General features: G+C 45.2%; 1 protein-coding gene and 1 long non-coding RNA gene across 4 annotated transcripts; one reads left to right on the top strand and one right to left on the bottom strand.

Annotated features, from left to right (window-relative positions):
* Nucleotides 1-109: 109 nt before the first annotated feature.
* On the bottom strand, nucleotides 110-4740 carry LOC132244663 (uncharacterized). Its single transcript, XR_009456366.1, has 2 exons — nucleotides 4622-4740; nucleotides 110-3259 (listed from the first exon to the last, which is right to left on the bottom strand). It is a non-coding gene; the product is annotated as an uncharacterized LOC132244663 (long non-coding RNA).
* On the top strand, nucleotides 4731-22821 carry UBE2I (ubiquitin conjugating enzyme E2 I). 3 transcript variants are annotated; one of them, XM_014597376.3, is made up of 7 exons: nucleotides 4731-4873; nucleotides 11457-11535; nucleotides 11754-11837; nucleotides 13831-13903; nucleotides 18195-18304; nucleotides 18485-18564; nucleotides 22164-22821. In XM_014597376.3, exons 2-7 carry the CDS (start codon nucleotides 11470-11472, stop codon nucleotides 22225-22227), a joined length of 477 nt encoding a protein of 158 aa, XP_014452862.1. In that variant the 5' UTR covers nucleotides 4731-4873; nucleotides 11457-11469; the 3' UTR covers nucleotides 22228-22821. The 3 variants fall into 3 exon arrangements, with proteins under 3 accessions (XP_014452862.1, XP_059572775.1, XP_019355948.1); XM_059716792.1 differs by lacking the exon at nucleotides 4731-4873 and adding an exon at nucleotides 5280-5368; XM_019500403.2 differs by lacking the exon at nucleotides 4731-4873 and adding an exon at nucleotides 6192-6314.
* The last annotated feature ends 820 nt before the right edge of the window (nucleotides 22822-23641 follow it).

The raw sequence follows: 23641 nt of genomic DNA on the forward strand, positions 1-23641 counted from the left end.
GTCCACTGGTGCAATTTCCCTCATAGGCGCACTATTAGAAACCACCGTTCCAGCCAGAGCTGCTGGGTAGCTGGGAAAGCAGGGGCCAGAAATAAACACGGATGAAAAATGGGGTTTTTAGCTCAGTTTAATTACATTTTTCTTTAGACCCATTTTAAAAGCAACAAACAATATCACAAATGAGATTTACTGTAATCAAATCAAATAACTTTAAATAATAAATATTCGTTCAGTACATATTTGCTGCCCAAGTTTTATGGCCAGTTTAAACCACTGATCTGGGGAAGGCACTGGCTAAGCACCTAGAAACAAAAGTTTATCGAAATGATAAAAACCACTCTTTCGACAACTCTTCCGGAGGCAAAGAGAAAATGTTTCTTCATTTCAGTTTACTCAGTTTAGTCCAATTCAATTATTAGATTATTCAGGTCAAGAATTGGAAGTTAAAAAGCAGGTAAGACTTTTCTTCTTTCAATCTATGAATAAACAGACCAACTAGTTCTAAAACCTAGGACGTAATCACCAGAACAGTCCGTTCAGTTCACTATCTATACTATCCAATACTTCCTTGGTTGAATAAATCAGGTACTTTTAAATGCAAAACATGTTTTGATAAACTCTTTTTCTTCTGTATCCAGCATATTTAATGTAGTTTTAACTAATAAAAAAAAATGAAATGCTAGTTTTCTGCATTTAATTGAATCCAAATCTCTACACATGGCAAGTAAAAACTAAATAGGAAATGTCATATACCGTTTTCCTGACATAAAATATAAACATTGAGAATCCAAAAAATGTTTTAAAGCTATATAACTGCTTCAAAGCACATTGAGTATATCCTGATTTACACTAATTTGGAACATCCTTCCTAGTCTATTTTTAGCTGAATACCTACACGTCTTAATGATTATCAGCAAATGTGAAACTTCCCTTAGGAAAACAACTAGCGTACACATTCAGAACCATAGCCAATGAATTATTTAAACCAAAACTTCTTGCTTACTGACTAAACTTCCAATTCGAGCCTTTTGATTTTAAATTGAACCACCCAAGCACAAACCATGGGTACTGGCCATAGCAACCGCTCAATATAGCTACAGATTATACGAAGTACTGAACTGTTCCCATAACATAAAGCATGTAAGTAAAATGTAGGGAGAGTAAGTATCAAGGGAGAATCTTTGCAATGTTTAATTAAGCTTTGAATCTTGCTGTGGCGAAGTACAAGTGATGCAAATTGCACTGAATGGATCTTAAGAAAGAATTTGATGTTTCCATGCAAGTGTCCGGACTATCTGCACTGTCACTCACAGGAGGGCAGAGTCCATGCCCGGGCTGCAGGGTGTAATTTGATCACCACCTGCAGCTACCAAGCACTTTTTGTTCCTACTTGTAAACATCAGCTGGATTGTATTGGAGTGAGCTTTTGATGCCTTCTCTTACACGGTCCTCAGTGAGCTAAGGAAATGCAGATTAGATGAAAGTGCTGTAAGGTAGATACATAACTAGTTGGATTATCATGCTGCAAGTGTAGTCACCAGTAGCTCAATGTGTAGTTGGAAGGAGGCATCGAATGGGTTCCCCGGGATCTGCCCTGGGTCCAGCGCTGTTGAATAGCTTCCTGAACTTTTGGAGGATGGGACTGAGTGCACATTTAGCAAATTTGCAGATGATGCCAAGTTGGACGGAGGTGCAGACACTGGAGGGTGAGGCTAGGATCCAGAACGGGTGAGCAAGACATGGCCTGCAAGCTGGATGCAGCCTGCCAACTGACTGGACCTGGCCACGAGCAGACGCCCAGCAACTGACTGTCAGCCTGCAGCCGCCCCTGCAGCACGCTGCATGGGGCCGAGTCTGCTCTGCTCCTGCACCAGGCCCACCAGACAGCACCACCCCGCCCCAGCCAGGGCACACAGCTTCCCAGCGGGGCTGCTGTCACACTTGCCCAGGTACTGCTAGTTACCCCTGCCTCCAGTGGCTCTTCCTCCTCCTGCCCCCTGTGCCACTCGGGGCAGCAGGCAGCATGGGGAAGCCGTGGGGACGTGTGCCAGGCAGCAGATACCCAGCGTGTAGGGCTCCGGGTCCAGCTCTTGGCTGCCTTCCACCCATCCTGCCCTCCCAGTGTAATGAACACCTGTGGGCAGCTGAACGGGTGGGAGGCATCCAGGAGCCGGAGCCCTGCACACTGGGGCAGGAGCTGCCTGGCCGCAGCTTCTCCCTGGCCTGTCTGGGCACCCGGCTCCCAGCACGGGTCCTTACGGCTTCCCCGCACTACTGCTGCCCAGAGAGGCGCAGGAGGAGGCAGGGGAGCTGAGTGGTACCTGGGCAGCTGTAAGAGCAGCCCCGCTGGGCAGCTGTGCCGGCCGGGGCTCAGGCGGTGCTGTCTGGTGGGCTTGGCCCCATGTGGAGCGCTGTGGACGGGGTGGGGTGGGGTGGGATGAGCCACACCTGAACCTGCGCTGCCCGCATGAATTCTGCTGCATGCATCCCGCTCCCCCTTCCTCCCCCACGGCCGGTCAGCTCCCAGGACCTAGCGCACGAGCGCTGCCCCCACATATAAGAGTAGGACTTTATTTCGAACTATTCAAACACATTACAGTAGATGTTTTGACTGTGATGTGCGCAACCCTCAACAGCTCATCAAACCTCATTAAGTAGGCCCAGCCAAAGTAACTGCCCACCCCTGATCCAGAATGATCTTGACAAGCTGGTCCAAAATGAGTTGAATGAAATTCAATAAGGACAAGCGCAGAAGTCCTAAAGGTAGGAAGGAGCAATCACAGGTACAAGCACAGGCTGGGAACGGGAACGCGTGGTCAGGCTGCAGGGACGAACCCCGGGGCTACAGTGAACCGTAAGTTGAAAATGAGTCTTGCTGCAGACCAAACCAAACCAAACCAAGGAGCCCCACGTCCTGGGCTGCATTAATACCACGCAGGCACTTGGCCAGTGACTTCCCTAGTTCAGGTGTTTAAACTGTCCTTAAACTTGGACAGAAAGTATGTACTGAATGAATATTATTTAAATACAAATTAAGGGACGGGATTCTCGCACCCTTGACAGCGCTGGTGAAGCCTTGTCCGACATACTCCGTCCAGGTCTGAGCATCGCACGGAGACATGTGGACAGATTAGACTTTTATGGACAGCCACAAAAATTATGAGAGATCTGGGAATCTGGATTTAGGAAGAAAAGCTGAAAGAACCGGGAGCGTTTCGTGTAGGGAAGGCTGAGAGGGATTCGATAAGTCTTCAGATACCTGAAGGGAAGTTAGAGGAGGGTTAGTCTCTGTGGGCACAGGAGACGGGACAAAGAACGGTCTCAAATTGCAGCCACAGACATTTACGCTACGCGTTAGTTAGCAGCGTTTCCTTGCGAGGGTGGTCACGCGTGGACCGGCGCGGGGACCTCCACCCCTCGCCGTCTCGGAGCAGGTTCGAGGAACGCCTAACCAGGTCGGTTTGTCAGGAGGGATCCTCTCTCGAGCAGGGGATCGGACGCGCGACCTCCGAGCCCCCGTCCAGCCCTGCTTTTCTACGGCTCTTTAATAGGCTTTAAAAAAAATCTAAGCCGTTGATTTGCCCGGTACGCTGGCAAGAGGCCGATGACGCAGGGCAGGGCAGGGCAGGGCAGGGCAGGGCACGGCCGTCGCGCCGCGCAGGGGCAGCGTCTCTCCCAACGCGGGCCAGACCCAACGCGACGTTAAGCGGTCAGACGCCCACAAGGACAGCTGGCCGCAGCCCCCCCGCTGCGAGGAGCGGGACCCGCGCAGCTCGGCGCCTCCCGCCAGGGCTGCGGGTGCCCGGGGCCGCAGTGCCGCGATGCCAGCGGCACGTGCTCGCCCCGTCGGGCTGGGCCGCGTCCGCGACGCCCGCCTCCCTCGTGCCGCAGGCGAGCGCGTCCCCCGCGCCGGCCTCGCCCTCACCCTCGCCGTGGCGGGCAGCCCCGGGGTGCCGGGGACACCTCCCTGCCGGGCGCCCCGGGGCGGCGCGGGCCCAGGCCCACTCCAGAGCCGGGACCGCCGCGCCGCGCCGCGCCGCGCCGCAGGGGAGCGCGGGGCGGGGGCGGGCGGCGCTGCCGGGCGGGACGCTGCAGCGGTTGGCGCGGCTCCGCGGGCCGGGCCCTGGACAGCGCCCCCCACCCGGGAGCGGGCCGCGGCGAGGGCGGGCTCTTCCCGGGCTGCGCCCCCCGGACACGACACGCGCGCGGGCAGCGGCCCCCGCCCCGGGGCCGCCTGGTCTCCGCGAGCCCCGGCCTCTCCGGCCCGCCCCCCGCCCGGAGTCCGCTCGGCCCCTCCCTGCGGCCGCGGACTCGTCCTCGCGCGCGCCAGGCCAGGGCAGGGCAGGGCAGGGCAGGGCAGGGCAGGGCTGCCCGCACGACGGGCGGAGGCCAGGGCGAGCGGCGCCACCTCCGAGCCCTCACACCGCCGCCCCGGCCGGGGTCCTAAGAGCCTGAGGCCGCAGGTGGCCACCTCGGTGCCTGCAGGAAAAGGCCGGTAGGGCCGCGGGCTGAGCAGAGCAGAGCGGAGCAGAGCGGAGCGCGCTGCGGAGCGCAGCGGAGTTAGCCGGGCCGGGCCGGGCAGCCGAGACTTGCGGGAGCGCCGCGCGCCTCGGGCACTAACCTGGCCACCTGCGGGTCTTACGTGCTGCGGGGGCGGCCGGCGTGGCGGACGGGTCGGGGCGAGGGTCAGAGCGCGCCGGCGCAGCGGGACGGACGGGTCGGGCGGAGGGACACGCCGCGCCGCCGCGCTCCGCGCCGAGCAGGAGGGAGGGAAAGTCCGGAGCAGAGACAAAGGGGGGGAGCGGCCGGGAACATCCGGGTCACTCGCCGCCGCCTCAATCCGGGACACGCGCGGGTGCTGCGGCCGCTCACGGTGAGGCCCGGCCGGGCGGCGGGGGAAGGGAAGGGCCGGACCGGGCCGGGGGAAGGGCGGCCGCGCCGGCTCCTCCGGGCCCCGCGGGGCGGCTCCGGCCGGGGCGGGCCGCGGTGCCGGCAGCCGGGCCGCCCCCTGCCTCTCCCCGGCCCCCTCCCCGGCCCGCGCGGCCTCCCCCGGCCCCGGCCCCGGCCCCCGGCGCGGGGAGGCCGCGGGCCCTGCCCCAGGCGCGGGCGGCGCCGAGGCCCGGCGCGGGGCGCTGTGCGGGGCCGCAGCAAACTTCCCGCCGGCCCGGCCCCGTGCGGCACGAGGGGCGGCCCCGGCGCTGGCTTGGGGCTGGGGCCGGGGCCGGGCCCGCCCGCCCGCGCGCAGCCGGGGCTCCCGGGGGCCGGGACGCGGGTGCGGCCGGGCTGGAGGTGTTTGCCGAGGCGGGGGAGGCCCCGCGCTCGGGGGCGGCGGACGACCACGTTTAGGAAGGAAAGCGCCGTTCTTTACGTAAGGGCGAGCCGGCGGGAGTCGTTGCTCCAGATTTAAACGCATAGTTTGGCTCCTGGAGCCGCCGCGCGGGCGGAGCGAGAGGCGAAGCGAAAGGGAGGCGCGAGGACCGCGGTCGGAGCCGAGCGGCAGGGAAGGAGCGCGGCGCCGTTTGTGGGAGCGGGGTAAGGGAGAAGCGGGAAGGACGGGCTGGAACGGGGGCTCGAGCACGGTCCTCCGTTCTCCGGTCTCGCCCGGCGGGGCTGGCCTCAGCAGCAGGCGTGGCCGGACGCTGCCGAAGGCCTGGCTAACTTGTTTCCCCTCCGAACGATGGTGACCTGGCCCAGCGGGGCCAGCCTTTTTGGTGGATGTGCCACAAATGAAACCTCCCAGAGTACTGCTCCGCTCCCTGTCCTCACCCCACCTGCTGCTCTGTTTTCTGCTCCCCCCCGTCTGTCGCGTGCCACTTGTTGGCCCCGTATGACCTAGGGCTTCTCCCTTAGTAGCAGGTGTTTGTGTCCTCGTAGAAGAATTATTAGAATAATGATTCTGCAGGATATGGCGAGCTTTAGATATTTGCATTTGGTTTTTAGGAGTGAGTGGAACCTGGGGTATAATCCGTACGAGGACTCTTCGCCAGCGATCGGAAGAGCTGCGGAGGGCCGAGCTCGCAGCAGCGTGCAGAACGTACCCGTGCTTCTGAGCACGCTGAGGAAGAAAGCGGTGTTTACATTCACGCTCTGTCACACAGCGTGGTTAGACGCTGCTGCGTGCCAGCAGGCAGGGTACCAGAGCAGAAGCATTGAGATCTTCCCTGGGGTTCTTGGTTTGCTTCTGAGTCTGGAATGAGAAAGGGTTAAAGTTAATAGAGATCTTCTGTCAGTGCCCATAAGAAGTCCGTGGTACTTTCTGCCTGAGGATTTTGATGTGTTCACAGTTCATTTTGCATGGCTGCACATGTTGCAAGGTGTGTGATCTCCCACTTCCACAGGTGAATAAGCAGACACTAAAATGAAGCGGCCAGCTTTGAATTGTATTACTTACAAGTTACATTACTAGAAGAAAGTTAAACTGGCTGTCTGTAAAGTCTGTATCTGCAACTGTCTGTCCAGAAAGAAAAATACAGGCAGCACATACATCTGGGGAATGGGAGTGTTGATCGTACCCAGGGCCTCGTGTTTGGAACCTGCAGCGTAAACACTTCAAGGGAAGCTTTTCAAAACTCTTGACATTGAGAGAGAACCTAGAAACGTTTCTTCAGCTAGGGGGAGCCTCCGAAAATGTGAGAGTCTGTAACCTGGTCCAGGTCTAGGTTGAGTCGCTTGAAGTGATTTGCCCGTGGTTACTTACCCAGGAAGCCTGTGGCATTTCTGGGAACGAAATTTAGTCCAAGCAGACCTGACTTGTACCTTACCCTCTAGACCAAGACCGTGATTCTTCACATTGCCGCTCGGGTTGTTTACGCTTCGGTGCAGAGGAAATGTGAGCTTGGCTAAAATCATGTTTGGCCAATTCTTGGGGTGGGGGGTTCTTAAGGGGTTTTTTCCATTGACATCTCTTTCTTTGTCAAATCTTTTGTTTCAAGCCTCTTTCCTGGCTAGTTGCTTGGAAAGTCATAAGCCTTAGAAAAAGGCTCTGAAAATCAATTAAATGTTGTATTTAGGTTTGTATTATAGTGTCCAATTCTGTATTTTTTTTTAATTTCAGGGATAACATTTTAGTTTCTATTGTACAGTCAGTTAACTCAGACACTATATGTATGCTGTGAAATCCATATCCAGGTCTTCAAGCTTGAGCTCAGATGATAGATGCAAGTTAAATTATAAAAGAACAAATTTTGAAAATAAATTCATAACGTGAAAGATCTTGTGATTTTTGGATTTATATACTAATTATCATGTGACTAGTCCAATGTTATCCATTTGTATGGCTCTAGTAAGAAATTAAAAGATTTCTAAGTAATTCTGAAAATGGAATTTAAGTCTAAAGTTACTCTTCTTTTTTAAAATATTCTCCTTGCCTACTAAACTAACTTGCTGAATGAAATAAGCTGGTGAAAATGTTGTGCTATCTAATGACTATGATTATTTGTTTTGAAATATATAAAAATCATAGTAATATTTAGCAGTGACAGCTTTTAAAAATGTTTCCTTAATTTTCCCGCTCATATTAGTGAAGCTAACTATGTCCATTTTACATTGAGTGGAGAGTGGGTAGAAGTAGGAAATCAACTTTATTAGATGAGAGGAAAAATATTTATGTAATAGTGTTATGGTCCTTTTAAAAATTTTAGTTCAACTTGCTCTTGAAGTATAAGTGTATAAAACCATTAATGCAGATGGTAGTCCTGCATATAGTCTCTTTTACGTTGGAAACAAAAAATACTTCACTGTCTGCAGGTCACTTTGGGAATAGTTTAACTTGAACTCTGATGGATGTGTTAAGCTGAATCTAATGCCTTCTACTGAACTATGAGGGGAACTTTATGCTGTATAATAAGAAAATCACAGGCTTGTTAGTCCATAGCAGGGTGCATACCTGCTGGAGCAGGCAGGAAGGCTAGAAAAAGAAGTACAAAATTTTACCGTAATGAAATAGAAGATGAAGGTGCAGCATGTCACTTTTTGGAAAACGCCGTTTGTTGGTGGTTTTTTGGTACCACGCGGGTCACAGAATGCATGGGTTAATTAAATTTGCTCTGATATAACTGTTCGTTAATCTTGTGGAATTTGCATTTGTGCATTCGCAAACAAAACTTGACCCTTAATATTTTTCTTAGGAGTAGCTGTTACCTTTTTTTTGCCTTTGAAACTTAGGGATACTGTATCAAGCCATAAGCATAACTGATTTTCATGGTTTTTTAACCGATGGTTGCAGTGTAGCCCAGAGGACCATCAATTGCTTTAACAGATCTGTTGTCTCATGCTGTGATTGGCAACAGGTAGGGAGAAACTGAGGATGAAATACTGAGTATATTATGATGATGGTAGGGTTTACTGCATATTTATCTTTATTCTGCTGGGGCTGACCTTGGTTCACTAAATGAAATTAATTATTTTATAATTTGATACAGTGAGAATATTTTGAAATAAGTATTAGTATCAAAGTGTCTTGTGTTTATTTTCTATTAAATCCAGTTTTGCTACAGATGGTTAATGGCACGTACAGTGTCTGGTAATCTGCAAATATTCTGGCATTGTGAAATCCAAATATCCTTTTCTTACTTACCTAACTTTAATCAGTATAGAGAGATAGTTAGCCATGGTAGTCTGAAGTTGAGTGTGGATGCACCTTCTAGATGTGGGTGAGCAAACGTTTTTAGCTGTGGGGTGGAATGACCCACCCTGGGTTGGAGGTGGCCAGGTGGGCACTAGGACCCTGCCACAGCCAGTCTTCATCCCTGCAGTGGCGCGGGAAGTGGCCACAGATCCAGCCCAGGGGCCACAGATTGCTGACCACTGCCAGAAAGTGATTTACAGGTGCATGAGCTTTCAAGAGTAAGAGCTCACTTCATCAGGTGCTGTAGAAGGACACAGTTTGCTCTGTGCGTGTCCTTTCAAGCCATCTGCTGAAATGAACTCTTGCTTATGAAAGCTTACACATCTCTTAATCGAGTAGACCAGTGATTCTCAACCACGGTGCTATGGCACCCTGGGATGCCGTCAGATCCTTGCAAGGGTGCCATGGAGTACCATGCAATGTTAGCACTGCTAGGGTTGCAAACATAATGATAAACTCAGATTTCAAATAGGAAGCAGGGTGTTAAAAACATTGTGACCTGTTGTGGTCTGTCTTTGCAACAGAAGAATTGCTCTATTACCTTCTTGCAGTCAAAATTGAGGGAAAACTAAGAACTGGCATTTTCCAAGGAGTGCCTCGAGTCTAAAAAGGTTGGGAACCAGCAAGTTAGACTGTAAGGTGCGTGTGCACACTGCCTGTAGTCGGTATGGCTGGTTAGTGTATGATATTCCAGACCAATCACAGAATTATAGAAGCTGAATTATTGGTCTGTATATTTGCCCTATCCCAGTCTCTCTGCCTGGCTTCTGTGTACCATAGCTAACTACAAATATGGTAAGGTAGCATAAACAGTTGGTTCCAATGTAAATCTGTAAATGCATATTTGTATAAAGCAGCATTAAATGCTTTGCAGCAATAAGACAAGCAAGCTAAAACATTCATGCTGATTTTTACAGTATTGATCTGGGTGTTTTAATTCATGTCTGTTTTATCCTTTAAAAGGAGAGCTTTGATCCTCACACGTGGGAACTTTCATATTTATAAATGGAATGGAGACATGTTGGTCTGACTCTTCAAGTAGGGGGAAGGTCTTAGGGGCTTTTTGTGACTGCCTGTTTGAAAAGCTCCTGAGTGTGCTGGTACCCACATTACTGTTTTAAATAATTCACTTTTTCCTCCTGTTGTTGTTGCAAGATGGAAGAAAAAAGGAAAAGCATTTTTGTCAGAGTGCTTTCCTTCCCATTCTCGATCCATTTCCCTCATGATGAGGATTCTTTGTTTTTCTTCTGGTCTGGAGGTTTTTGCTGCAGTCTGTAATGATGACCCTCCCTCCACACATCCTCCTGCTCCAATGCCCTCGGTACTGGGCGCATCTACACGAGACGCTCGCTGTGCAGTAGCTGAATAATACTGTGCAGTAGCATGTCAGCACCAACACTACTAATACGCTACCGCATAGTATTATTAGGCTACTGCACAGTAGCATTGCTATAAAGGCAGTTACTGTGCAGTTATTTAGTACTTGTATAATCAATTACTAAATAACTGCACAGTAACTGCTGGACAGTAGTATTTTGTGTAGACACTCCTACTGTTCTCAACCTTTTTAGACTCTCGTACCCCAGAATTGCTGCTCCCCCCCCGAAAAATGCCAGCTCTTGGTTTTCACAGCAGAAAAAGAATAGAGCAACTCTTTTGTTGCAAAGAACTCAGAAGGACCACCACAGTATAGTGTTTTTGAGAGGTAGTTAGCTGTGTTAGTCTGAAGTCGAGCAGAAGGCAAGATAGAGATGCACTTACAGACTGACTAAATCAGAGATGCATAAGCTTTTGGGAGCCCAGTCCCAGTTCATTAGGTGTGACAGCATCTTTTGATGCTGTTGCTTCCTGTTTGAAATCTCTGGGTTTATCTTGTGAATCGTTTGCACACCTGATAGTGCTGACACTGTGTGGCACCCTTGAAAGGATCTCAAAGCATCCCAGAGTGCCATGGCACCCAGGCTAAGAATTACTGGCCTAGATGGTCAGCAGAGATTCGGCATCCTTCTCTTTCCATTGGTCAGTACAGCCTCTAGAAAACAGGACCAAGCTTTGTCCTGAAATCCAGTGGACTGAAATGATGGCAGGAGCCAACAGTGTCTCCCTGCCTGCCTCTTCCTCTTTTGGTCCACACTCAAACCTAAGTTTGTCTTTTTTTTTTTTACCTAGTGGTTGCTCTAGCTACCTTAGTGAAACTGAAGTGATTCTAATAAGTTTTTCAGGTCTGTGTCTTTCCCGCACAGGATAATTTGTGTCTCTAGTAGGAACCTACAGGCTGACTAAAGTTGACTGTCATTTTCCTGCTTCTTGGTAGGGAAGTCTTGTATCCAGCATCAGCAACACAAAGGAGAATGCTATGTTGTCCTGGTGTGTTAGAGCAGAGAAGTATAATGTTTAGTATTGCAAAATTTAAGTCCTTAGTATTCCTGAGCACTTATCATAAGCATTGTAGTGTTGCTGTTGCTAAGCTGCTGGTGAATTCTGTTTTAATCGTGTATAATGTAATGCAAATAAAAAACACAAGATGGGGCTAGTATTTAAGAACTGACCAAAGTCAATAAACTAGGGGATTGTCAACATGGGGATCCTTGCTAGCATTGCAAAACATTGTACTGTTAAATGTCCCAGTGTAGACAGACGCTTAGTACACACTTGAAGATTAGATGCTCTGTTTCTAAGATACCGTGCGGTAGATGGAGACTAAAAAAGTGATGTGCCAGTCAACCGAATAGTAAAAAGCAAATGTGAGAGATGTGTGAAATGTTTCATAGCATTGCAAAACTAATTTAAGGGGTTGTGTTAATCTTACCAATGGTTATTTGTATTTTAGAGGGACTTTGAATATGTCTGGGATAGCCCTCAGCAGACTTGCACAGGAGAGGAAAGCTTGGAGAAAAGACCATCCCTTCGTAAGTACAGTAGAACTCCCTAATGCTTCTGCATCTGTACTGAATTTGGATTTTTATGGTGATCACCTTTCCCAACTGTAAAGTAGCTGCTGAAACCTATTCCTCTATTGCATAAAGAAGCTGTAGCCAAGTTGGTGTATGTATAGTGATTGCACTGTTCAGGTATGTTAAATGCATCTCTGAAGTCTCACTCTGCTTGGTTTTTTGTTTTAATGTAGGGATTTGTTGCAGTACCCACAAAAAATCCAGATGGCACAATGAATCTCATGAATTGGGAATGTGCTATTCCAGGAAAGAAAGGGGTAAGACTCTTACTATCAATTTAATTGTCAGCGTGGGGGATCGGTGTTAAGCTGTTGTCAGAGAGAAAAAAGCAAACAACTGTGGAGTGTGGTGTATTAAATAAAGCTTAACTGATGTTTCCTGTTTTAACCTAACTCCAACTTCTTTGAAACCACATGGCAGTTCTTCTCTTCCAGTCCCATGCTGCAGCAGACCTAGGGTTCATCTCAATACCTAGTCTGTGTCTGATGTGGTGAATGTTTGATCCTCGTAGAAGGCAGCCAAGGAATAGTCTGTCCTTCCACGTTGGGATTTCATCATCATGGTCTATAAAGGTCAAATATTTGGCTTAACCTTAAAGCATGAAGATTGCTTTTTTTAAAACTGTTATTAATTAAAACCATGGAGGTTTTTGTGCCTCTTGAATAGCCAGATCCTTCTGGAATCTGGCTAAAAATTTTGACATCTGTGCCTCATGGCCCAAGATCCTGCAGCCTGTTTATATGTTGTGAGGAAACAGAATTTCCTCTCCATCAATTTGACATTTCTGTAATGCAGGTAGAGCAGAAACTACTGCCACCTTCATTTAACTCCTTTGTGCTCCCTTTGTGTACACCTCAAGTACGTGCAATTCCAGTCTCTCTTTTTATGAGACATTTCTTTTTGTTTTTGCTCATTTTCATCATATTTCTCTGTGCCTCCTCTAAAGCATATTTTTGGTAAGAGTTATCTATGCAGCTGCTGATCTTACTTGCATTTTTTGACTAAGGTTACACATCAAGTAGAGGTTATCCTGGATTTTTTGACAGTGATATAGTGGTCCCTTTCCTGATTCGGTACAGTTCATTAGAATCTTATAAGGTGTAAGAGCCATTTGCACACTGGAGAATAAGAGTTTATTGCTCCAGATTTAATTGACACTGAACTTCTGTTACCATTGTGTTGTCCATTTGCCATTCATTATCTGTTCACCTACCTTGCTTGGCTCTCTGAAGTCTTTCACTCCTCTAGTCCACATGGACCAAAATACATGTCACTTACAAAATTTGCTGTGTCACTTCTTGACCAAATTTTAGACGATGATAAAATATATTAACAATGGATTTAGTAGAAAACCTTGCTGTTGGTATCCAAAATCTGAAGTCTCTCTCTCCCCATCCTTGGCCACATGGATAAATTACTTGACTTTTTTGTAATCAAATTAGTATTTGGTTGGTCTTGCTATGAATTCTCAAACTTGAATACCTCAGTCATATTACTTTTAGAGACTTAAACACTGGATGCTAATTTAAGTCTCGCATCAGTCTGACAAAATAAGAGAGCTGTCCATAATAGCAGACTAAAGCACCTCCTCAGGTTTTATGTCCTAACCACTACTGTCCAAGTGTCCAAGAAATAAGGGGGTCTTGCAGCCTAGAAAAAATCATAAATCCTATTCTTTGGTTGGAGGAAGTCAAAGATACCTTTTAGAAAATGTCTTGTGCATAAAGGAGGTGTTTGCAGACCTGTGGGGTTTAAGACTGTTGAGATGAACACTTTCCCCCTAATCACAGTTGTAGCAGTATCTTGTTGGGAGAGGATTCTCTCTCAGGTAGATGGTGGCTTCATTTTTTGACTCAAGCATGAACATTAAGTTAAGGTTGGGTTATGTCCTCTTTGATATCAGAGTAGTAGTAGGAAGTCATCTGGGGAACTGTAAGACTTTTTTTATGTGAAATCAGTAAAAACGCTAGATATAGCACATTAAAGGTTAGAGAATAGGACTTCTAAAGAGTAGTAGCTTATGGTTCAGGAAATGTTGTGTTAAAAATAAGCCAAGTAGGTAGATACAAGAGTTAAGCAAAAGACCAAGAACTAGCAAGACTTGCACAGAACAGTCTGGCTTCTCTTTCTCTCCGTCTTTCTCTTTCTCTCCCCTTTTAATTAAAAGCTTTCCCTCTTTTTTTTAAAAAATGCTTGGCATACTTTGCATGATACTGTAACCTAAATATTTCAACTGTAATTTTCTGACAGACACCATGGGAAGGAGGCTTATTTAAGCTACGGATGCTTTTCAAGGATGATTATCCTTCCTCGCCCCCCAAATGTAAGTAAAACGGCATAATTACAAGTTTTTAATAAAATGGTATTGGGTCAGTTAGTGTTTCGGGACTGTACTGTGAACTATCTAGCTACTGGCTACTGATGATAGGGTGATTATTTTGTAACCCTTCAAAACAAATCTGGGTTCTCAGTGAGGCTTGTTGTAGTTTAAAAATGGTATAACCTTTCTTTTTCCCCCACATGCAGTCGTATGTTCTTTAAGATTTAATTTATTTATTTTTTGGTGGCTGGTTTCTCAAGAAAATTTGAGATGAGTTGTTTGGCTATTTGAATTCAGGATGACTGAAAATTCTTGTAAAAAGACCATTGTCTTTCTTTGGGCCAGTAAAAATAGTTCAGATTTGAAACTTGGTATTTCTCAGAAGAGAATTGCCTAGCCTTGGCTTTGGTTTGGCAGATGACAGAACATTGCACCAAATGCATTTTGTAGAAAAGGGCTGAAAATCACCAGGACTGGAGTTAATCAGACTCCCTGTTCATGTGTATGTAGCAAATTAAGTGCCTAATGCTTTATTCCAAAAACTTCAGATTGAACAGATCTTTAGCACCAGTTCTTGAGCCAAGTAGACTACTTAGCTTCAGAGTTTTCTTTATTCTGTCTTCAGTGAAACGTTCAAAAGTCAGTCAATTTCAAAGACTAGCATCCTTCCGTCTGTTAACCCGCCTATGTTGTAAAGCCATGGGGGCTGACCTTTTCAGTTGCGTGCCATAATTAAACCCTGTGCCCTCCCCGTGCCACTCTGATCTCCTTCCCCTGCCTGATCTGCTGCTCTGCTTTCTGCTGCCTGCCCCCCCGATCTGCTGCGCAGCTGTGCATGCACACAGGCTGTGCATGCCCCTTGTCACCCATGCTGCAGGTTGCCCACCCCTGTTGTAAAGAACAGAAACATTCAAAGAGGTAACTTAAATGTAAACCATATTGTAACTTTTAACTATATACTGTTAGAGAGATGGGATGTTGCCGTGTTGCGTATTTGGGATTGTATAATAACAATTTCTGCAATTATTTAATACTTGATAACCAAACAACAGTAATCTACTAATTGAGGAAATCTTGAAGGAATAGTCTTTCAAAGTAATGGATTTTTCTCTGCCAATGGATTTCTATTCTCCCAGCCAATTACCTGAACATATGTTTTTAAATTAGCATAAAGTTTCTAAAAAATTAGGTTGCTCCTTGGTGTCCTTAAGCAGCTTCTGAGGTAGAAGTCTTCTCTTTGATGCCAAGGCTTAAGTTCTTCTGAGAGCAATATTTCTTTAGAGCAGACCATTATATGGTACAATTTCTTTAGCCTCTTCTGAAATGTATGGTGGCTCTCAGCTCTTTAGGTAGGTTTTGTTTGCCAGAGTCATGTGGTAGGTCTCCAGCCAAGTGCTTATAACATAACAAGAGATGTGTGCCTTTTGATCTGCAAATGCTGACATGGGACATCCTAGAAAACATCAGCTGATTTGAGAGATGTGGTACTAAAGCAATTCTGTTTCAAAGTGGAAATCTTTCAGACTATTAAGAGTTCCAGTGTATGAGGGGCCTGCGTTCCTGCTGGGTCTTGTTAGGGTTGACCATTTGACCAGTCAAGTATTTTAAGCATTACTTTATTATAACAGTGAAGAGAGGAATGTCTAATCTGCAGCAGGTAGATACTTTTTTTAAAATTTAGATGAAGTAAGATAATTAATTGTGAAACGAGACAATTACATTGTAAAAAATTCAGTTTTTATAACTGTCAGTGTTAGATGAGTATAGATTTTTATTAGCTTATGAGACTGAACAGTTCTTCTTTTTCATAGCTTTTATCCTGAAACCCTAAGATAAACTGAACAGTTAGGAAAAAAAACCCCGTAGCGGTTTTAAAAATTGACTTTTTGTCTTTTATAGTTGCTATATTTAGTTTCTGTGTGTGCAGCTGACCAACTCTTCAAGCATTTTGCTGGTCACATTTTATAGAATCAGAGAGAGAGGGCTAGAAGGGACCCCCAGAGGTCTTCTAGAGTCCAGCCCCCTGCCTGAGGCAGGCTCATCCCTATCTAAACCATCCTACACGAATCCACTGTCTAACGGAAGTAAAACTGTAGTCATCCCTAACACAGCCACGAGACCTAACAACCTGATCTGCCACAGGTACAGCAGGAGGACAGTGGCCCCAATGTCACACTGCTGCAAATGTGACATTAAAATATGCTAGAGAATTCCAAGGAAAAGGATCCCACACCCTGCTACAAAGGAAGGCAAAACCCCCACAGTCCATACCAGTCTGACCATGGGGTAAAATTCCTTCCTGACCCCAAATATGGCAATTGGTCTGACTGTAAGCAGAGGGGAAAGGCCCTTGAGCCAGAAATCTCCAGGTTTAAGTCCCAGCAAGAGCATGAGCACATCCCAGTCAAAATCCTCAGCTTTGGCTGCAGTCAATACTGATGGAGGCTTAAACCCCCACAACGCGTATCGCAGCAGGAGGGGAAAAAATTCCCTCCCAACCCTATGTGGCAATCGGCAAAGCCCAGAAGCATGGAAATTCTCATAGTAAAATGTAAGCATAACTACTCCTACATCATCCCTGACTAATGTCTGTCCAACCTCTTGTTGAACACCTCCAGTGGTGGAGTCTACAGCTTCCCTAGGCAGTCTATTCTACTGCCCCACTGTTCTAACAGTGAAGAAGTTTTTCCTGATACCTAATCTAAACCAGCTTGGCTACAACTTCAAGCTGGTGGTCTGTGTCCAACTCTCAGCAGCAAGAGAGAAAAGATGTTTTCCTCCTTCTTTATGGCAGACCTTCAGGTATTTGAAGGCTGCTGACATGTCTCCTCTTAAATGCCTCCGAACTTGTTCGTTTCCTTCAACCTCTCCTTGTATGACTTGCTTACCAAGCGCTTTATCGTTTCTTGTTGCCTGCCTCTGGACCCTTTCTAACTTCTCCAGATCCTTTTTAGAATGTGGAGCCCAAAACTGCACACGCTACTCTAGATGAGGCCGAACGAAAGTTGAGGCACTGTTACCTCCTATATCTTGTACGTAATGCTTCTGTTGATGCGTCCCCCAATGGCATTCACGTTTTGTGTAGCTGCATCTCACTGCAGACTTGTACCAAGTCTGATCTAGCAAGATGCCTCGATCTTTCTCTGCAGTGCTACCATCCAGCCAGGTCTCACCCATTTTGTATTTTTATTGTTGATTATTCTTCCCCAGGAGTACCATGTTGCTTTTGGAAATGCCTGCATTCATAGCAGCTGGCCATTAGGAGAACCTTTTTTTATGCAGCTGGCTTTGGTTCTTCCCTGAGCAGAGAGTAGCTCCTGCAGCCGCACGTGGCTCAGGAGAGAGGAGTTCTAAATGGAGAATGTGTGCCTCTGTGCAGGACTGAGGGGCAAGAAGTCCTTGCTTCTGCCCTTGCTAACAGATGATACTGATGCATTTAAAAAAACACCACCTATGCCAGTGCACTCTTGGCTTCAGAGTACATTTGACAATTTTTGACTTTGGTCAAATTGTAGTGGCCAGTTGACCAGTCAATTGACATTATTTGACTGGTCAATTGACCAACTTGTTAACCATAAATTTTATTATAGGTTAAATCTTGCTTAAAGCCATGGTGCAGTGCAGAAAAAAAGTATATTCAGCGTTGGCTTATTAGTGTTTTGCTTCAAGGTAGGTTATCTGTTGCTTTGCATTTAAGTCTAGTACAGACTGTGGGGCTATTAAAGAAACAAAATTTGATTTTAGGACCAAATTCATTCATGTTTCTTTTGTGTTTAAAAAAAAAAAAAAAAAAGGCGGCGGGGGGATGGCAGGAGGAGAGAGAGAGAGAGAGAGAGAGAGAGGCAGGTATACAACTGAACTCTGTGAAGATGTTTGAAATAACAGGGAAGATTCTCTTCCAGTGTGAGAGCTGGTGCATGCAGCACTACTTGTTTTGGGACCTGTTTTTTGCCTTCAAAATGTCAGTGCCTATTGATGTTAATATCTACTGTCTGTCCGTACCGGAACGTCTCTGTATCCTAGCCTAGACAACCTGTCTTGTTCATCTGGGACCAGAGTCGCCTGGGGTGAATTCTAATGTTTTGATCCAAGAAGTGAGGAAGAACTAATAGTAACTGCACTGCAGAAATCCAACAAACACTGTAACGGGGGTGTTTTGCACTAGGGGACTGTGATAGGGAAAAGTGTCCACCATTAATAGATGCCAGTTTTTTAAATATTTTGACTTTAAGAATTGATCTAAGAATCTTAGGTTTTTTTCACATAAAGAACTGTCGTCCGTCTTCTGTCTTAGGTAAATTTGAACCTCCGTTATTCCATCCAAATGTGTATCCTTCAGGCACAGTGTGTCTCTCTATCTTAGAGGAGGACAAGGATTGGAGGCCAGCAATCACAATTAAACAGGTCATAAACTTTTTCTGTTTTAAACTTCAGGCATATGTACCGTTGCTTGCTTTGTCATGTTGTGAGAACTTAAGATGTGATATGGATGCTTCATCATGCTTTTGTATAAAAAGTTCTGAATTGCATGTTTCGTAGTATTACTTTATACAACTGACTCTTTGTACTCCTTCTCTCAAACAGATCTTGTTAGGAATACAAGAACTTCTAAATGAACCAAATATTCAAGACCCAGCTCAAGCAGAGGCTTACACAATTTACTGGTTAGTACTTTTTTCACGTGCATATGAATCAGCCCCTAGGCGGTAATGTCTTGGTCTGTTCGATGACCTGAATTCCCGAGGTGTTTTGCTTATGCCGCAGCTTCAAGTAAAGGTTTATATTAAAGGTCCCTTATCTTGTGCTGCTGTTATAACAGCACGGTGGCCTCGGTCAGGAATCAAGTTCCCATTGTGCAGGGTGTTGCATAGATATGTCTAGAGTTACTGCTTCTAAACAGCTGACGGTCTGGGATAAGGACAAAGCATGGCAATTAAATGAAACCATGGTAGAGGCAAAGAAAAGGAAATACAAGGTAGCAAGTTGTGGATACTAATTGTTTGTACTGTTGTAGTTTACCACTTGACAAACTGGTATTTGGTGGCAGGCTCTGTGGACATTTTGGTCTCCAGGAAAGATTAAGTTAGAGAGCTTAAAACTGTTTTGAGCTTGTGATAAAGGGAGCCATTGGAAGGACTTGAAAGATAGGTAATATATTTGAAGGGAAAAATAATGGCAGTAACTTTGGGTCTATATTTCGCATAGGCTTAAATGGTGCAAAGTCCCAGTAACCAAGGCTGGAAATGAGCAAATAAAGGTTCAAATGAAAGCTGTGGGATTCCAAGTTAAAAAACGCCCAGATCTTGGACAGTAATGATGGAAAAGTGCCAAGTTCTGAAAACATTTGGATCTGCTGACCCCAGAGGGCAGAGTTAGTGTCATGGGGCCATCAGGATCAAGGAAAGATAAGGGTGGAGGACTGTGCTTTAAAGTTGAGAGAACCTCAGTAGATTCTTCACTATCAGTGAGTGCCGGCACAGGATGGGAGAAGATCCTGCGTACAGCTAGGGACAGGAGCTCGAGGCCAGAGTCTAGACTGCATTCCTTGATCTTTTAAAGATAAAGGAATATGAGGCAGGTTATACTTAAAAGTAAGCTGTTGGGAGACGATGCGTATGGAGTAAAATTTGTTTTAAAATCATACCACCAAATGGGAATCTGAATTTTACTCATCAACTGGAGCTCGTAATACCAACTTTGAGCAAATACAAGTCCATTGTTTTTGTAGGGGGGGAATCTATCTGGAGGAAGATATTCTATGTTAAAATATTTGTTCCAGCTCTACCCCCAACTTACCCCCCATTCATAGTGAACTATAAAGGGCAGGTTCTAGACACGTACCACCACAAAAGGAAAACCGGACGCTTATATATAAGTCAAGCTCCTTTTTCCTGCAGTCTCTTGTTGACATTTACGTAATAAGCATCAAGTTTCCAGCTAAGAACCTAGTTACAAGAGATGAAAGTAGTAGTTTCTATGCACTCAGTTCTTAGCAAAAATAAAATAAAACCGTGAGGAACTGGTATACTCTCTTACAAGTCTCTTGCATAGAACTGGGCTATAGAAGACCTGGAGCAGGGCTTGTTAAAGGTTTTCTACAGCTGTATAGAGGCTCTTCAGCTGTATCCATTCAATTTTCCCTTCCTCATGACTGCATCAGTTCCAGCAGTAGTCATCTCCAGAACAAGGGACACCTACTGAATTGCAATACCTCTCGTGTACGTGTAAAGCCAAAACTTGATTTTTTTTACTCAAGATTAAAACCCAGAACACTCAAAGCGAAGTGCATGGATGCTAGCTCACAAGTCTTCCTGTGTCTAGAGGGATTTCATCAGATGGAAATGTATCTTAAAAGTAGACTGACCAAGTGTATCATATCTTCATAGGCTGCAGAGTAGCTAAAAGGATGCCTGACTCGTGTGTGCACCGTGGTGATAGTCCAGGTCACTGTTACTCTTAATGAATAATTGGTGTTGTGAGAAATTACCCAGAGAGCAAGAGGTCACATGCATTTGCAACTTGATCTGGTAAATAAATACATGGGAAGATGTGATACTGCTTAAACTGGTCTTTTAACTTGAACTATTATATTTGTATTTGAGAAAATAAATTGTTCAGATTTGTACTGGTGACTTACTGTCTTAACTGCTGATCTGTTGCTCTGTAAGACTAATGGCATTTTAAGCACTATTACTAGAATAGTCCTGTCTTTCCTTGTTAGATGGGAGAAACTAAGTTCAAGCACACACCTATACAGACCTGCTAAGGCAAGAGATGATAGCTGGCAGGCTTCTATGGCGGCAAAGATAGTGAGATTTTGAGGAGAAAGCACATCATTTAACTCTTCAGTTAAATTGTTCCATGTGCAATCTTGGAAGCTTTAGAAGAAAACTATTATGACTCCAGCGTGTGAAGAGAACTTAATGAGATGTCATATTTTCTGCCTGCCGGTTTTGCTAAGCAAGCGTGAGCTGAACATCTCTCTACCAGTGTGATGCGGCCACAAAGTTGTGGTCATGTCTTGTCCCACTTCTCAAAACAATTGTTTCCTTTTTCCTGCAACAAACAAACCTTTTGGCCAAATACTAGTGATCTGTCTTACCCAAACTGCCAGGTTGTAAGATTTGATGCCCCCTTCTAATCAAAGTGGATTCCAAATGACCCTTTTAAAGGAAATGTGTAGTTTTGGACACATGAGCTGTTACTCTGTAGCAGAGATCTTTCTCATTTAACCCTTCGAATGTGGGGGCAAAAAAGCAGCTCTGGAATTCTGCCACCTGCTTGCTCAGGTTGGCCATTTCTCTTTAGAACGTGTATGGTCATTCGCAGAAGATTTTAAGGGCAGTTCTCATAGTTGTTGTTCCTCTTGACCTAGAAGCAGCACCTGCTTTTGTAATAACAAGCTTCAGGATGCTTGCCACGTGTACTGACCTTAGTACTTCCCTGTGGTGCAAAGCATTGTCAGATAGAGGCTAGGGTGAAATTCTGAGTCCTGGATGTAGGTTTCTAGTGATAAAGGCTAGTACTGACACCCTTCTGTTGAAATTCTTTACCGTTAAACACCTTAATTTTACCTTTTTCATCAAGTTTTTCTCCTGGCCTCAAGTTAACAAGGATTCTTTTAGAGAATTCTCACTGACATCCTGGCACACTTTTAGCTTCTCTCATTCCTTGGAGTCTCGGAAGACCAGAGACTTCCTGTGGCTGAAGAAGGATGACTGCGCCTGAAAGCTTGCGAAGAACTTTTTTCCAACTACTCAGTTGATCTAATAAAAGATATCACGTCTACCTAAAGAGCCTTGCCTGCCTGTGTCCTTAGACCAACACAGCTCCAACCAAAAACCCAGCAAGGATTCTTCTCGCATGGAAGGGAAAGTTAGCATTAAAAAAGGGCAACCAGATGGTCTTTTTTGGTAGAACTTTTTTACAGTTTCATTTTTGCGTTTCCTGGTTCTGAAAAAAACAATAATCCCGTTGTGAGCGGGAAGCACAGTAAACCAGCACCTCCTTCTTGGCAAGGAAGCAAAGTATGTGAACTGTACGCTGACTAGTTCTCTGCCGTGTACTGTGTTTCTGCGAGTCCCTGCTCCTCTGAGTGTGTAGGGAAACATCTCTGTCTAACCTCCTGCCTTCAGAAAAATGTAGTTTCATACATAAGAACTCCTAGAACTCATTGTGCAGATTGACATCTGCTGTATCTGATATCTGTGTTTTAACCCCTGAAAAGTAATTACTTTCTTTTCTTTTTTGTTTTACTCTTCAGCCAAAACAGAGTGGAATATGAAAAGAGGGTTCGAGCACAAGCCAAGAAGTTTGCGCCATCATAAGCACCTGTCATGCAGCATCTTAAAAAGGAAGGGATTGGTTTGGCAAGAACTTGTTTACAAAATTTTTGCAAAATCTAATGTTGCTATGTACAATTAATATCCACTTAGGGGAGGGGGTTGTATGTGTGCCATTTTCCATATTCGCCACTTGTATACAGTTCTAAATTCGCTGAATTGCCCCCAGTTTTTTCATACAGGGTCTCTTCCTTCAGTCTTTTGTATTTTTGATTGTTATGTAAAACTTGCTTTTATTTTAATATTGATGTCAGTATTTCAACTGCTGTAAAATTATAAACTTTTATACTTCTATAAATTCACTAGTATCTCTAGTTACTTTGCTATCTGATGCAGGCATGCTTTAAAATGTTTAGAACTATATTTAGCCTCTAGCTGGCTGTATGAAAAAATCATGCCCTCCACCCCCTTCCCTCCCCTTAATTTGTTTTTCTATCTTTCAGAAACTAGGTTGTTATTGCTTAAGAGCCTCTGAGATCCAAAGTCAGCCAGCATCTTGATTCTGCATCACTTCCTTTGTGTTTATATGGCGTTTTTGTCTGTGTTGCTGTTTAGAGTAAATAAACTGTTTATATAAAGGTTTTTGTTTCATTATCTTCATTAAAACAATTAAAAGGAGGAAGGGCTTCCTGTTAAACAGTCTCAGACAAAATGTAGTAAATTCCACCCTCTCTCCTTCTGTCCCTTGTAGAAGCCGTTGATAACATTCCATCTCTCTCATTGCCATCTGTTGTAGCAGTTGCCCCCTTTAACTCTGCTCTCTTGAGTAAAGGTTACACAAACTTAAATTTCTTTTAAATCCATTCCTGAAATCTTTTAAGAAGAGTAAGCTCCAACTAGCACATTGTTAGCTAGATTGGTTAAAGTGGTCAGTACTGTGACTAGATTATAAATATAACAATAGACTGAGAGCAAGATGCACTATTATTATGTATATTAATCCTATAGATTCAGTTATTGATATAACCAGTTTGGAGTGAGGGTTCACAAATTGGAATGTTTACAACAAAATACATAAGTATTGAACCCAAAGAATAGCAAGCTAGATTGAACTGTATATAATAAAGACTATTTTGCTGAAAGTGGTGTGAGGTAATTTTTAGAATCTACAGATTTTAAATGAGTGCTTAAAAAAAAAAAAAGAAAAAGAGAACCATTATCTAAAAGTCGATGAACATAACATTGGGAGAAGGGGCAAAGTTCTTGTCTATGTTTATAACTTTTATGACTAAGAGAAGAGTTTAAATTTATAAGACCCTTCTTTTCCTTGCCCCAACCAAGTCTGAAATGTAACAGCATTTATAGACTTATTTCCCACACTTTCTTTTTTTTGCAAAGGTAATTCTACCAAACTGGTGATGAAATGTCAAAAGCTTCACTGTATCTACAATGTAAAGCC

Source organism: Alligator mississippiensis, chromosome 13 (genome assembly GCF_030867095.1).
Source record: "Alligator mississippiensis isolate rAllMis1 chromosome 13, rAllMis1, whole genome shotgun sequence".
Classification (NCBI taxonomy): domain Eukaryota; kingdom Metazoa; phylum Chordata; order Crocodylia; family Alligatoridae; genus Alligator; species Alligator mississippiensis.